This window comes from Taudactylus pleione, unplaced genomic scaffold (assembly GCF_031769625.1).
Source record: "Taudactylus pleione unplaced genomic scaffold, aTauple2 ptg000683l, whole genome shotgun sequence".
NCBI classification, from domain to species: domain Eukaryota; kingdom Metazoa; phylum Chordata; class Amphibia; order Anura; family Myobatrachidae; genus Taudactylus; species Taudactylus pleione.
Genome location: NW_028285085.1, coordinates 1833041 through 1849842, shown reverse-complemented (window position 1 = coordinate 1849842; position 16802 = coordinate 1833041). Strand labels below are relative to the sequence as shown.

The 16802-nt window shown below is 44.6% G+C and overlaps 1 protein-coding gene across 2 annotated transcripts in view; it reads right to left on the bottom strand.

The window, feature by feature from the left end:
* The window catches only part of DSCAML1 (DS cell adhesion molecule like 1), a 285411-nt gene that overhangs the window by 38966 nt on the left and 229643 nt on the right, over nucleotides 1-16802 (bottom strand). For both annotated transcript variants that reach the window (XM_088456013.1, XM_088456014.1), the window contains exons 7-9: nucleotides 15102-15398; nucleotides 4241-4513; nucleotides 2317-2595 (exon numbers count right to left, since the gene is read on the bottom strand). In XM_088456013.1, the coding sequence (XP_088312139.1) occupies nucleotides 2317-2595; nucleotides 4241-4513; nucleotides 15102-15398 (849 nt within the window). The remainder of the gene's footprint in view (nucleotides 1-2316; nucleotides 2596-4240; nucleotides 4514-15101; nucleotides 15399-16802) is intronic.

The window sequence follows — 16802 nt, the reverse complement described above, 5'->3', positions numbered from 1 at the left end:
TGCTTAGCCAAAATCTGCTGTCCCTTCAGCTAGTAGATTGCTGGAGAACGTTTGCCAGGGTTGCAGACATAAACCATTTACTGTCGCTGTTTCTTGTTACCACATCAACAACCAGGTACTGATAAAATACAAACGGTGTTGCGTCAGGCCAGGAGCTGATTGGATTCTAACACAGCGCTGTTTGGACCTCCACATCTCCTGGATGTCGATCCAAGTACAAGAAGCACTGCAGCATTGGGGGGAGGGACAAGTTCTCTTATACTGGGGGCTCCGATGGCATGTAACACCCACAGTTCTGTTGGTTGAGGGTTGGGGGATGTTAACTAAAAATATAGGTTTCGATTGAGATTAGCCTTTAAACTATTACACTGATATATTAAAAACTACAGTGGTCCTATTCAAATTGAGACTGTGTCCCCCATTCCTCATTCTAATGCTGCAATTAATCACCATTTTTTTTTTGTGTGTGTTTTTTTTTTAGAAAGAAACAAAATGGAACACAATTATGTATACTATATGTCCTAATAACCAAATTCATGTATAATCCGGTTCTGGCATGTAACTATACGAATACCTTCCTTCTCTCGGGTGGCAGAACTGAAGTGGCAGCAACATTAACTTGCCCAGGTGGGACTCTGAACTAGTACCCAATGTAAACCAGCTCGATTGCATGCAAGCTGGGCATCCACTATACAATTATCTGTCAGATATCTGTCCAATCTGGCTGGTTGGAATGAAAACCTGGTAATGTATGGGAGCAAATGACAATCATCCATTTGCTCACAAACACTGGAAAATAGCCAAAAATGGTCGTTCAGACAAATTGGTTAAATCTCACAAATGTAACAAATTAAAAAAAAAAAATTGTTCTTTTTTCATTGTTTAAAACCATATGATTGACTGTCGTTTGCTCCCATACATTACCAGGTTTTCATTCCAACCAGCCAGATTGGACAGATATGTGACAGATAATTGTATAGTGTATGCCCAGCTTACCTCTACCGTGTAAGTTACTACCTCACTCCCCAATACCTCCAATTGAAGTAACTCACTGTACTCTCATTTGCTGACTGCCGGAGGAAGCACATAGGATTTTATTACGTTTATAATAACTTTAATGGCTCTATTAAAGTGAAACATTAATTATTCTAATAACTATATGTTATATAGCTGAAGAAGGAAAACTGGGTTTGAGACATGTTTGATTCCAATATTGCTTAGCAAGCATGTCACAATTTCCCATGGTAAAATGGCCCATGGCATAGATTTCAGTGTAAATCAGCCTAGAAACGTGCGGCAGCTCTCACTAAGGTTAACGAACCGCTAGACCTAAGCTACAAATTATATAAAAGCTATTCGTAATCTTAATTGTAAAGAGCTGTGGAATACGCTGGAGCTAGATAAATGTTAATACAAAAAAAGGTTTTATAATAACAGATGAATGTGTTTGGAACATATTAGACATGAAGATGTCTGAGACACAGTGGGAGTGGGGGCTGGGGCATGTTGTACGCACAACAGACGTCCTATCTGGAGGTTTGGGGCCACCTATTGCAGAAAATAGCTAGTAACAAGGCAATGGTAATTCACTGAGCTGCACAAAACACCACTATACAATATCAAACATGGGAGCTTTACCTAAGGGGCATATGTATCAAAGCTTGATGTGAGATAAAATTGTGAGATATATAACACCAACCAATCAGCTTCTAACTTACATTTTGTAGGCTGTGTTTAAGAAATGATAGTTTGGAGCGGATTGGTTGGTGATATATATGTCACAATTTTATCTCACATCAAGCTTTGATACATATGCCCCTAAGTGTAAATGTTGTAACAATATTTTGTCTACTGTCAGGGCTATCTGGCACATATGAGAAGGGCCGATGGAGCGGTCCGGTCTGAATGCCTGGCCGAGCAGCTGGTCCTGTGAGACCAGGCCCCCATACCTCGCAGCACACCCCAGTGAGATGTAACCATGCCCCCCATGAGACGAGGCCACGCCCCCTTTTACATGATCACGTGCGCCACAGAGGGGATTGCCTAGAGCCCCAGTCTGTCCCTGTCTACTGTATATAAGGCACCTTAAATTTTGGGTTAATACGGATCATACAAATGAGCCAAGAACTATGTTTCATTTGATTGAGGTTAAGCAAAATATTTGTAATGTTAGGCTTTATTTAGCTGGTATATCATAGACCGACAGATGCCAAAGTCAGATGCATGATAGTATGCCATGATGATCCTCCATAATTTCTCACCTTCCCACTCCCCTCACCAGTATGACCCTGCCCCGCACAAGCTGCCCCCTCTTACCTCGCACTATTAACTGCCTCTCACGGCTCACGGTGGCTGCATCATTACTCGCGATACAAGTGTAGTTCCCATTGTGCTTCAGAGAGACGCTGGAGATCTGCAGGGAGCTCATGAATTCCTTGGTCTCAATGGTGATGCCGGATCCGGAGACAATAACCTGTCCATCCTTGCGCCAAGTGATCCGAATTGGCATGTCCCCAGAGGACACCACACATGGGATATACAGTAGTTGTCCGATGGAGGCAGGTGGGAACTCGAAGGGCTGAATGAGCGGGGGCACTGAGAGATAAGGAAAGGCATGATTATAACGTACACATACTGTAACATGCTGTGTTCATGTGAATACAGAAGGACAGAACTCATACATGTTCACAACTAAAACCCTTTCACCAGCCTTCTGTAGTGGACCTACTTTAGGAATAATCGGGCCGATGCCGGGCTGAATGTAGGCCTGTATTCCAAGGGCATTTTAAATCTTTTCGCCGTGCCCATGCTTTAGAACCGAGCGCTGTACTCACGTCAGTTGCATCTCCACTTGTTGCCAGGGCCAGACAGCCTCAGGGCACAGGTGGTGAAGGGGGCATGGACAAATCTGGGAGTATTTGCCAATGGAAAATACTATGTATGGCCAGGGGAATCAGTGCCGCTCAGCAGCTGCCCTGGGCCTCCACTGGGATCCCCCAACAGGCCCAGGTAATTAGTACCTTGTCCCCTTCCTCGGCGCCCCTGCTTGTTGCTGTGCTGTAACAGGCCGTTCTTATGCAGAATAAGCTCCAATAGGGCAGGACGACACAACTGCAGGCTATACAGAGCTGGATGGTACCGTAAATACACCTGTATCCAGATGGATTCCTTGCACCTAGCATAGGCGGGTGTACATACACTCTTGTGGTGATGATGACTAGTAGCAAACCAAGTGCCAGGATAGGGGGCTTTATTAGGGATTATAAACAAAATAAAACAATGGAGTTGCAAGTTGCGACAAAGGGAACAATTTAAGGAAACATAATTGCTCTATTGTCTATAGGGTATGTGGTTATTTGAAATAAAATGGGTTATAGAGTTGTATAAGATAGGTATGTGCCTTGTGATTGTACACCGTAGTTACATACAGACTGCACATGCATTATCTCTGGTTGAAGTTGGTAGCTGAAGCATAAGTACAGTAGATGTACATGATTGCATATAGGTACAAGAGCAACAGTGCAGACATACACAGGGAGCTGTGCACAATCTCAGCCTAGCTCTCACACGCCGCTCTATTCATTAGGAAGAATCTCTCCCCGGGTGCTCCTGAATAATTGATGCGCTGGAGAAGCTTTTAAGTCTCCGGCAGATCTGGGAGACCACGACGGACGCATTGTTTTTTTAAAAGCCAACAAACACTACGGAAAACAGCGAGCTGGGGATCTGAGTAAAGGGCAGGGCATTAATACGCTGTGTTTACACAGCAATTCCCTGTGCTGAAGCTTGTCAGAGAAACAGATCAGGGGTGAGGAGGGGGCAGTAAGCAGAGCCGCTGCGATGCCGAGGACAGAGCGAGAGCAACGCATGGCAGACCCAGGCTTTGTATGGGGCAGTAGGGGTACACTTTGCACGGGATGACACGTAGCGATGAATACAATTATCGGCTACCAGACAACACTCTGTCCTATAGTGAGCAGCAGTTTTGCTGTGTGCTGGTTATATAAAATGTTACATTTATTCATTTGTCAGACTATCCAGATAAATAACAAGCAGATACATAATTTATAGAGTTTAGGCCTGACTGGCGCTGGGCATGCATCCATTTATGTTATAGATGTATGCCATCTGTAGACGTCATTACATCATACGTACTGTATGTCACTGCCTAGTCTGCTAATCACATTCTGCATTCCCCACACATTTATTTAGTCTCCTTGCATTCCAGCTCCTCTCTGACCTTTGACGGTGATGTGGACGCTCTGGCTGATAGAAAGCTGGGGCTGAATCAGGACACTACACAGGTATTCGCCTTCGTCCATTCCCTTCTGAACATCGCTCAGCATCAGCGTCCCATTCTCGAACACAACCTGCCTGTGGTTGTCAGGCAGCAGTAGGGAATCTTTGTACCAGCTGATGAAGTAGTAGGGGTACCCGATCACCCGGCAGTGGATGAAGCTGTCTCTTCCTGCGACTGCTGTCAGATTCTTCATGGACCGGATACTAGGGGGTCCTGGATTGAGGTGCAAGGAACGTACATTAGGTGGACACAAACCAAGATGACACATCACAGTTAGGGGCAAGATCTTAAATGGCCAAAGGTATGGGAAGAGAAAACACCTCAGAGAGCAATAAAAGACATTCACACAGAAATCATTATACAAGTTAGGAAATATCCAGGGGAAAAGGGCAAGAGACCCTGAATACAAAAGTCAAAGAAAGGGTTATGATAGATGAGGTGCAGAGATAGGAGGCGCAGGGATGAGGCGCGTGTAAGGTAAATGAGAGATTACAGGAGACTGATGGTGATGTAGGACGGATGTTTCTGAATGCTGCGCTTTCAGTGTTCTGCTGTCTGAGTACTAACATACTGGGTCACATGTAATAGGGTGAGCGTTTAGAAAATGTGAGAGTTTTCTTACACTTTTTAAACTCGGCCAATGTAATAGAGTCCGATAACAAAGCAACAGAGAAAACTCGAATGTTTTTCAGACTCAAAAACCCTCACGATTTAAACTCTCACCCAGATGGAGATAAAACTCGACCGATTTACTAAACTCTCATCTTATTACATTTGGCCCATGGGCTCTGATGCAGATGAAAGCAAGTCAGCCATAATTGCCCCTGCATTGCATGAACAAAACTAAATACGTATATTTGCCAGTATGCAGAGCTGTACGCATCTCTATGGCCGAACCGCCACCATCCATACCTTTACCACCATTATTAGTGCACGCATGCACCAGTCTGTACTTGGTACAAATGATACACCTGGAATCAGACATATTGTGACCAGCTCAGCATAGCCCCCAGTTGCACCTGCTTGTACCCCTGAGCTATCCCTATGTGACAACTCCCTGATACAGCCCAGCTATGCCTCCTCAGGCGAAAGTGAAGCGGTGACTGAATGCATACACCTCTGTATTGCACAGTGCAAGAACAAGCAAGATTATATCCAGGGGCATTTCTAAAGAGGAGGGGGCCCGTGTGCAGTCTCCGTCACGGCCCCCTCCTCTCTGTCCGGCAGCGCAATGAGCTGTGCGCTGCCAGCGCCAGAGTTATAGACTCTGGGCACTAGAGTGCATGCGCAAACGATGGGAAAATGGTCGCTGCGGTCATTTTCCTGTCGTTTTTACAGCCCTGGACCCCCACGCCGACGTGGGACTCCGGAGAGGTAAGTAATACTATGGGTGCAGGGTGTGCGGTGCGGGGCCACCCTGGACCCAGGGGCCAGTGTTCCCCGCACACCCTTTATGGATACACCCCTGATTATATCACTTTATCTATTAAATGCATCACAAGTCCAAATGCGGACATTACATGTACCGTAGAAAGAAATCAGAGACTGCACATGCACCGGATAATGCCTATACGCACACGGATGGAGATTAAAAGTACCGGCATCCGACCCGTCCATCGACCGATCACTCTTTCCATGAAATGGACACCTCTGAGCCTGTTTGCCTATGCTCCCGTGTGATATTGTCAGAAGACGGAGCATGTGCAGAAGATATAAAAAGGTTCTGGCACCTGTGCTAGCGACATCTTCCAGACTGGAGGTATAATTTGGACCCGGCATTTACTTTGCAGGGAGTGCACAAACGGAAAAGGGGCGTAGGCATGCCTCATGGGGAGTGGCAACAACTCATGGGGCGTGACCACGCCTCACGGTGGCATGTGATAAGTCATGGGGTGCTGTCTCACCACATGCCTCCAGTCTAAGCATGCCAGCTAAGCAGAGTGCCGGGAGGCGGAGCTGCTTGTCCACCCCTTCTGACGTTTTCCAGAAGTGCCAGATGGCCAGTTTGGCCCTGCCTCTGGGACACACCCTGCACCCATTATAGATACGTTAGTGCATTGGCTAAATAACAGTGAAAAATAATTATCACATTGTTACTTTAAGGGAGTGATGGGCAGCCTGATACACCTCAGGCACCGCATGGTCCGACCTCTAACCTTAAATATTAAGGTGTCTCCCGGACACAACAGAACAGTATTCACAGTTATGCATAAACGCAATGCACAGTACTGGCATGGATCAGACTCCCATCCAAGGCATTATACTACAATGGATAGTTTTATAAAGCTGGGTTTTACTGGCATCATTTCAAAGCACCTGCACATTTGCACAACAAACAAGCAATGAGGCAGATTTTGGAGCCTTTTCCCCACAAAACTGCAGGATTTATAGTTTTCATGTCATAGTTAATTCGGTGCGTCACAGCAAGTGGGAGAAAGTACATCTGCCAACAACTGGTTAGTGTACCTGAGCTATGTGTGGCATTATAATCCATTTACCAGCGGCTATCATTTCATCATCGCTGGTAAATGATACTAGTACAATTAGCACACACACAGAAATACTGACAAAGATCTTTCATAAAAAGAATATGTTATTGGTGTTTTCTTACATTCTATTCATCTCATTATGAGGGAGCTGTATCAAACCTTCTAAAGAGAAAAAAGTAGAGAAGTTACCCATAGCAACCAGTCAGTTCTTTGTCATCGAATTGTCACTTTATAGACTTTAGTAGATACATGGTAGCTAGAGGCTGATTGGTTCATATGGCAGAATGTTTCATAGATCTCCTCCTTGAATATATGCATCTAACCCCTGATCTAATATTAACGTTGCAGCACCAGTTTCCTTGTATTATATATGGGATATTATATCTGCAAATGTAAATTATAAAGATAATATAACTCACAAGGAGTTCCATGACTGTGTATCTCCCATTATTAGAACAATTCACAGTAGTATTCCTCATAATACACACGTTTTCCTAAAGGATACTAAAGCAATGACATCAGAACAGGCTGATGATAAACAATATACATACATTAGCATGACTTGTTTATTATACTCTATATAATATACGGGATGTAGTCAGGAAGCCGACGGTCTACATGCCAACCGCTGGATTCCCGACTCTCTAATCCCGGCAAGGTACTAATGACAGGCGTCGAAAACTCGATGCCTGTCATTAGACCTACGCCGGGAGCCTGACGCCCGGCATACCGAACGAAGGTAAGCCGGGCGCAGACAGCCACGAGGGGGGGGTTAGGTTTTAAGGCTCCCGGGGGGACTTAGGGTTAGGCACGCCCCCAGGAGGGTAAGGATTAGGTTAGGGTAAGGGGGGGTTATGGTTAGGCACCCCCTGAGGGGAGGTTAGGGTTAGGCACCCCCCCGGGAGACTTAGGGTTAGGCTGCGGGGAAGGGGGGGGTAGGTTTAGGCACTTAGAGGGGGGTTAGGGTTAGGCACTTGGGTGGGAGGTTAAGCCCCCCTAAGGGAGGGTTAGGAGGGGAAATAGGGATAGCGATACTTACCTTTTTAACGATCGGGATCTTCACCCTTGCCAGGCTGCAGCTGTCGGGGATTGAACAGTCGGCCATGTGGCTGGCAGTAATACCTACTACACCCTAATATACTATAACAATCAGGTACCTTGAACTTAAATGCTGTGATTGACTAATAATTAAATAGCTCTGGGCGTTAAACCTGGAGTTTTAGTGGTGCGGTAAAATGAGCAGCTATTTGAATCTGCCTCTAAGAATTAAAGGTTTGAAGATTTGGGTAAAGGGTACAGATTTGCACATGGCAGTCTTTAAAAAGCCAGATTATTCATTAGGCAACCAAGGGGGAAAGGAGCCCAAAGTACCTTGCCTAGCCTCATCCAGGCTCTGTATCCGATGCAATTTTAATTGTCAGGTTTAAAAAAAAAAAAAAAAAAGGAAAATGTTTTTTTTTTTAGTTGTACTTGATTTATAACCATTTGCTATGTAATATGCTCATTGATAGTGGTTAATACAGAACAAAAAAAATCTTGGGGTCTATTTACTAAGTGTCGGTTTCTAAAACCCAGCGCTTCCGATCGTGTTTATGCCCAGAATATTACAGGGCAATGATTTTACTAGGAAAACCCGGCTGGTTAAAGCATTGCACTTTCAAATTTCAGGCATAAACACGATCGGACACTACGGGTTTTAAAAAAAAAACCCTTATAGCCATTAGGAAAACTTTGGTTTCACAAAAACATATTGAAACAGGTATTTTACACACTGAATGCAGTATTATATACAGTCAGGTGCATAAATATTGGGACATTGACAGAATTTTCATATTTTGGCCTCTATTCACCACCACAATGGCTTTGAAATGAAACAAACAAGATGTGCTTTAACTGCAGACTTTCAGATTTCATTTGAGGGTAATTACATCCAAATCAGGTGAATGGTGTAGGAATTACAACGGTTTCTATATGTGCCTCCCACTTTTTAAGGGGCCAAAAGTAATGGGACAAACTAAACAATCCTCAATCTAACTTTCACTTTTTAATACTTTGTTGCAAATTCTTTGCAGGCAATTACAGCCTGAAGTCTGGAATGCATAGACATCAACAGACGCTGGGTTTCATCACTGGTGATGCTCTGCCAGGCCTCTACTGCAAATGTCTTCACTTCCTGCTTGTTCTTGGGGCATTTTCCCTTCAGTTTTGTCTTCATCAAGTGAAATGCATGCTCAATCAGATTCAGGTCAGGGGATTGACTTGGCTATTGCATAACATTCCACTTTTTAGCCTTAAAAAACTCTTTGGTTGCTTTTGCAGTATGCTTCGGGTCATTGTCCATCTGCACTGTGAAGCACCGTCCAATGAGTTCTGAAGCATTTGACTGAATATGAGCATATAATATTGCCCGAAACACTTCAGAATTCATTCTGCTGCTTTTGTCAGCAATCACATCATCAATAAATACAAGGGAACCAGTTCCATTGGCAGCCATACATGCTCACGCCATGACACTACCACCACCATGCTTCACTGATGAGGTGGTATGTTTTGGATCATGAGCAGTTCCTTTCCTTCTCCATACTCTTCTCTTCCCATCACTCTGGTACAAGTTGATCTTTGTCTAATCTGTCCATAGGATGTTGTTCCAGAACTGTAATGGCTTTTTTAGATGTTGTTTGGCAAACTCTAATCTGGTCTTCCTGTTTTTGTGGCTCACCATCTTGTGGTGAACCCTCTATATTCACTCTTGTGAAGTCTTCTCTTGATTGTTGACTTTGACACATATACACCTACCTCCTGGAGAGTATTCTTGATTTGGCCAACTGTTGTGAAGGGGTTTTTCTTCACCAGGGAAATAATTCTTCTGTCATCCACCACAGTTGTTTTCCGTGGCATACCGGGTCTTTTGGTGTTGCTGAGCTCTCCGGTGCGTTCTTTCTTTTTAAGAATGTTCTAAACAGTTGATTTGGCCACACCTAATGTTTTTGCTATCTCTCTGATGGGTTTGTTTGGATTTTTCAGCCTAATGATGGCTTGCTTCACTGATAGTGACAGCTCTTTGGATCTCATATTGAGAGTCGACAGCAACTGATTCCAAATGCAAATGTCACACCTAGAATCAATTCCAGACCATTTACCTGCTTAATTGATAATGAAATAATGAGGGAACAGCCCACACCTGTCCATGAAATAGCTTTTGAGTTGATAGTCCCATTACTTTTGGCCACTTAAAAAGTGGGAGGCATATATAGAAACCGTTGTAATTCCTACACCGTTCACCTGATTTGGATGTAATTACCCTCAAATTAAATCTGAAAGTCTGCAGTTAAAGCACATCTTGTTTGTTTCATTTCAAAGCCATTGTGGTGGTGAATAGAGGCCAAAATATGAAAATTCTGTCAATGTCCCAATATTTATGCACCTGACTGTATATTCACTAGGGACCAGCTGAGGCACACAATGTCACTGATTCCTAGTGATTTACTAGGCTGTATTCTTGTGAATATTGGTTCAACGCACAAAAGGTCAGCTTCCAGTGCATGTAGGCAAGATAGAAGAGTGGCGGACCTATTAGCTACTTATCACATCAACAGAAAACCACCTATTACCTTAATTTATTAATAAAATGTAATTGAGGCAGCTGAGTAATACTCACCTGCCTCGGTGATAGTGGTCAGCAGGGCTGTTGAGACAGTTTTCGGGACCCGGGTACTAGGGGGGTGTGGCCACACCCTCCGGCTCTCCTGATCAGCAGGGGTAACCAGTTTGCCATGCCAGTCTCCAGGGATATATGCATAAGTGATCTGGCTAGCTTTTTATGCATGCTCTGTTTAACTGAAAGCCTGGCTTGGGTTAATATTCCATATGGTTACATTCCAGAGGCAGATGTATGTTGAGTTAACTATTGTATCCATATTGCCACGATTAACACTTATTAGCCCTTATGCTAACAATTATATTTAGTATGTGGAGGGCCGTAATCCACCCTGTGCTGTCCACACCCCCTGTAACTGTGACATTATGATGTCACGTTGAGGGATCACAAGAAGCTGAGTTCCTGGAGCCTCCTGAGGACGCTCCGGACAGCTCCCCATAGGGATGGACATCGGAAGCCCCCCATCAAATGATGGCTGGGCTTCCGATGCAATGGTAAATAACCATTGCATCAAAAGTATTACATGAAAAAAATATTCATTGGATATCCGCAAAAGACCCTTCTTGTGCATGTGCAATAGCCCTATTTTACGGCTGGCAAGGGACGATACTGGGGACGAGATGGCACTGGGGGTAGGGCGGGACGGGATGGGATCGTGGCGGGGCAAGATGCCCGATGCTGAGAGCTGCAGGCAGGGACAGCGCAGCCCTTCAGCATTAAAAACAAAAGTATCCATCACAACACCATCGAATCATTACCATTTGATGGTGGCAAACATCAGAATGCCGCCATCAAATGGTAAAAACACTAACATCACAAGAAAAATATTGATGGTTAGCAAACATCGACCATCGATGTCCAACCCTAGCTCCCCGGCATCTCTCTAGGCTTCAGTGTTTTTGCTTCAGGCACCCTGTTATCCCAAATAACATCCTAAGGGGGCTGCAGTTTGTTCAGTGACCAGTGAGAAGTCTGAGAAGTCAGTGATTAGGTAACTTAATAGACGACCCCCTAGAGATCCTAAGTTATGATAAAGAACTGGCCAGTAAGAGGCAAGCACAGACCCCAGTTTGCTCACAGCCTGTATAAAAGGCTAGCATAAAGCTATGTGTAACAGGCCTGTCTCTTTGTTTCCACTGTCTCAGTGTCTCAGGTACTGGAGCTGATTCTGAGATGAGAGCAAATAAAAATAAAGCAAGTAACTGTATCTGGAACAAACAATGCTGCAATGCAAGTGGCTCAAATACATTTATTTTTATATAGTTTTTGCATGCAGGGTAAATACCCGCTTCTTTTGCATGTAGCCCACAAATGCTGGACAGCATTATTTTTACACTGCAACTTAGATGGGAGTTTGGCATACCACCCAACCATTCTGATTTGGACGGGACAGTCTAACTTTTAGGGCACTGTCCCACCCACGGGCCGCAGTTGTGGTGGTGGGTTGGGAGGCCCCGTCTCATCCGCTGCTCTGCTTAGCAGAGCAAGCAGTGAATAGATGCCATGCACATGCACGCAGCATCTATTCATTGGAGAGAGGGATTGGGAGGCATGTGAAGCAACTCCCTGAGCGCTAGGCAAAAACAGGGGCGTGGCTCGCTAGCCCGACATTTCCATGAGACCATGCCCCTACTTCGCTTTGAAGAATGTTGGGAGGTATGGTTTGGGAACACGCCTCTTATTTCTAAATCTCTGCACATTATCATTCTGGATTTACCAAGGTGCAAAGTTAATTGTTCTTTTTTCATTTGCTCCCAATTTAAAATCAGCCCCTATATGTCCATGCTTCCCCATGCGCAAGTGAACCCTGCTGAAAGCACTTAATTTAGGTGCGCCCACCTGAATAGGCACATATTATAAGGATTCTCCCATGTAGGTGCTTTCAATGGCATTCCTGCGATATCAGTCCTGTCTCTCCTATAACCTGCTCAGACTGTTCCCTTGTTTCTGAGCAACAGATTGTGTAAGCGTTTGCTTCTGTCTGACCTCCAGATACAGACCCGGCTTACGTTTTACCCTGATTGTTGAATTGTAACCCTGACCCTGCCTTATTATATATTTATGGATCTTTTCTGACTACACTGACTTTGGCCTGTATACTGACTAGACTCTCTCATCCTTCTGTATAGCCAACTTCTACAGTACTTAGGCTGCCGGGGTCCCTCTTGTAGCTTCCAAAGTACATCAATCAATTGTAGAGGTCCCTAGTGAAAAACATGGGGTTCCTATTACACTCTGTACCTCAGTTCTAGCCAGCATCAGTGAGTTAGCTGCAAGGGCATAACTATCATAAGTTCAAGCGGTGCAGCTGCTATGAGGCCCAGAGCTGAGGGGGGCCATCTTCCTTGTCAAAGTTACATGTGTTATATATATTTTTCACCATTGGGTGGTACATAGGGGCCCTTACAAACTTTTGCTATGGGGCCTTCCAATACCTAGTTACACCCTGGTTAGCTGGGTTGCTTGCTATACAAGAGCTCTGCACAGTAAAGTGGATTTCTGAAATAAATGAGCCTTTAAGGATAGAAAAATTAGACATGGCATTTCACAATTCTGACAAATGAGAACCAGTGAAATGTACTTTAAAAACTACATTATGATACCTCTCAACTGTCCCGCATCCAGCGGGACAGTCCCGTTTTTCTGGGCCGTAATGTCCCGAGCTGGGGAGAGCACAAACCACTGCTCTGCATAGCGCACGGCATCTGTTCTCATGTGTGCGGGCTGCCTGGGGGCTGCCCAGCATCTCGGAGAGTGCTGGGCACGCCCCCAAAGTGCCGAAAATGGGGGAAGCCGTGAGGCTCCGCCCTGGTTTCCATTCACTCCACCCCCTTTCCGTAAGCCACGCCCCATTTTCAGCCGCGCGCGCCTCTGGCGTGCGACCTGTCCCTTCTTGTGAGTTACAAATGTTGGGAGGTATGCATTTTACCACATTTCTCGAGTTACTACAGGGTACATATAGCTACTAAGTGCAATATTTGCACTTTGAAAAATCATGGTGTGCTGTAGGAGAGAACGTGTAAAACGCACACCCTAATTTACTTATGAGGGGGGTATAGCCAAGCCCATCTCTGCTGTGCAATGTAACATAGAGTCGGCCTGTTTGGGGCTCATTCTGAGTTAGGAGCAAAGCAAAAGAAAACTTTTCACCTTGACAAAACCATGTTACACATCAGGTGGGGGGAGATGTAAAATGTGCAGAGATTTAAATGTGAGAGGGGTGTATCCAGGCACCATTCGAAATTGCAGTGTATAAATAAAGCTGACCAGCATGTGTGGGCTACATGCAAAAGACACCAGTATTTATCCTGCATGCACAAAAAAAAAAAAAAAATCTATAAATCTATTTCTACCCCTTGTATTGCAGCATGGTTTGTTTAGCTGCAAACTTAGGTGTACATTTTGCAAAAGCAAAAAAGAGCCATTAACTCTAAGACAGCCTCAAAATGTATATTTCATAAGATGTATGCTGTCTCTGAAGTTTCTTGTCTCTTTAGATTATTTTAGATTTAACAATAGATTTAGAGTATGGGATAATGTGAGGTCAAGTATTAAAGGTTAGGTTTAGGTTCATTAGCACTAGTGGAAGCATTGCAGTCACCATTCTATATTTATATACTTTAAAAAAAAAAAAAAAAGCTTCCACTTTATAACAAAAGAGATTCTTTAAAAGAAAAACAAAAGGTAATTTTACCACAATATCCAGGAGGGGTTGGGTATGGGAGCCCGACACTCAGGATGCCGGCTGTCAAAAGACCAACAGCAACATCCCGATGCTGAGAATCCCGACAGGGGCACAGTAAGTACTCTAACCCTCCCTCCCTTCTTCATCCACTAACCCTAACTCTCCTTTCATGTATCCTAACCCGTACCCTAACCCTCCTGGTTAGTGCCTAAACCTAACCCTCCCCCTTAGTGCCTAACCCTCCTCCCTTACTGTCTAACCCTAACCCCCCCCCCCTCCCCCCGGTGGTGCCTAACCCAAACCACCCCTGTCCGCAGCCTAACCCTAACTTCCCCCCTCCCGCAGGCCAATCCTAACCCCCCCATGGCGCCTAAACCTAACACCCCCCTTCGCGGCTAACAGCTAACGGCACCTGCTATACTTAAGATCGGGATGCCGGCTGTCGGAATACCGGCATCGGCATCTCCACTCATGTCGGGATTCCGGCACCGGTCTTGTGCCCACGGTTCGGGATTCCGGCAGCCGGCATCCCAATTGTAGGTCTATTAACTACATCCCATCCAGAAGGTCTCAGCTTTTCAGAGCCACTTCTATTAATTACAATATTTTGACATTTGTCAGACTTATTCGCTGCTTACTAAGATCTATACTACAGAACACACAGCTATACGGCCCAATCATCAAACTTTCGGTGGGACAGCTCCGACTTGAGGTCTCTGTGCCATTCGTCAGTACTGGGACTGCTGTCTCCTGCTCATTAAGATGATTGAAAGATGGTACGAATTAAACAACACGAGAAAGACGTGTAGTGATGACATGTTAGAAATGAAGAATAAAGAGGAGAGAGAGAGAGAGAGAGAGAGAGAGAGAGAGAGAGAGAGAGAGAGGCAAAAGGACAGGGGGAGCCCAGTTTATACTCCCGAGGAGGTTCACAGACCCTATTCTGATATATAGAAGTAGGACAGGCACCTCTTACGTTTATTCGAGCTTGATACTCTGCACTCCCCACAGAGTTGCGTGCAGCACATCTGTACACACCCCCATCCAAGATCTGTGGGCTGCTGACATTCATGTAACTGATGGTGCTGCCATCGGAGGCGGTGTATTGATTGGAACGGTGCCCTGAATCCCGCTGGATGGGCTCCTCATCCAGGGTCCAGCTGATGGTAGGGGGAGGAGCCCCTTTGGCAGAGCACATTAGTGAAAACGGCTCCCCCGGATTCATAACCTTTTCACTGAATGAGGAGAGAATACGGGGTGTACCATCTGTGAGGACAAGAGCACACCATTACTACATATTGCTGTCTGACTTAACTCACAGGTAACCGATTCCCCGCCAGTAAGGAGAGCTCACTACGTGTCCTCTACAGAATGTCAGATCATGTAAATAACTAACCGTGAGTAACTGTCCCTAATATATGGCAGCAGGATGCAATACTGACTCCATAATAAACAGACCCACCCTCACTCAATTTGTAAGATGGCAAAGGGGAAGTCATACTGTAATGCGCACATGCCTGACCCCAGGGAATGGCTGACTTTACCCAATAATGCTAATCGACAATCTGTACCTTCCCTTCCCCAGCTAGACACCTGACAATGTAATTTCAGGGGGGAGGGGGGCTCTTTCCTAAATTAATTCCCTGGATCAATAACTCCAACTGTGTAATTTATTATTAACTAATACTAATGGGGAGATGTGTCAAACCCTGAATAGAGATAAAGGAGTCTATTTACTAAGCAGTGTTAGGAGACAGTGAAAAGTGATAAGAAAGTGATAAGGTGCCAGCCAATCAGCTCTCAACTGTAATTTTTCAAACACAGCCTGTGAGATGGCAGTTGGGAGCTGATTGGCTGGCACCTTATTACTTTCTTATCACTTTTCACTCTGTCTCCTAACCCTGCTTAGTAAATAGACCCCCTAAGTACCAACTAATCAGCTCCTAACTGTCATATTTCAAAGACAGCCTATAAAATTGCAGTTAGTAGCTGATTGGCTGGTACTTTATCTCTCTCAATTTCCTCTCTAAGGTTTAATAGCCATCTCTCTCCACTTTACAGCCTTATTTATCAACGCATTTATAAGATAAAACTAGTGATAAATATCACTTTTTATGATAAATGTTGCTCCATCCAATCAACAGTTGACAGTTGGGAGCTGATTGGCTGAGCACCGTTTATCATAAACAGTGATATTTATCACTAGTTTTGACCTATAAATGCGTTGATAAATGAGGCCCTTATTAGTAACTCTCTCCAATGTTTGATACAACTTTCCCTAAGACTTATATGAAAAGAATCTTATTAAATCCATGTAGGGGGTCAGCCCTCACCACCTCCATGAGTAGAGACTTCCATAGTCTAGTCAGACAGTGAAAATCCCTTTCTAAGTGGATAATTAAAGCAGCTTTGCTCCAGCGTCAGTGGAAGTGATTTTATCACCTTCATTGACCTAGGTATGAAAATGTATGAAAAGTTTGCAACACACAGCACAATACAGCCTGAGATGTTGAGCACATGGACCGATAGTCTGTGTCTTAATGGCCGACAATCAAAATTCATTGCATTATAACTTTAATACATTTTGGTAAATGCAGTGGGAAGACCTCTGCAATCAGTTGGTGTACGGTCATATTCTGACCTATGTAACAGGTTCCAGTGGTGCTGGAA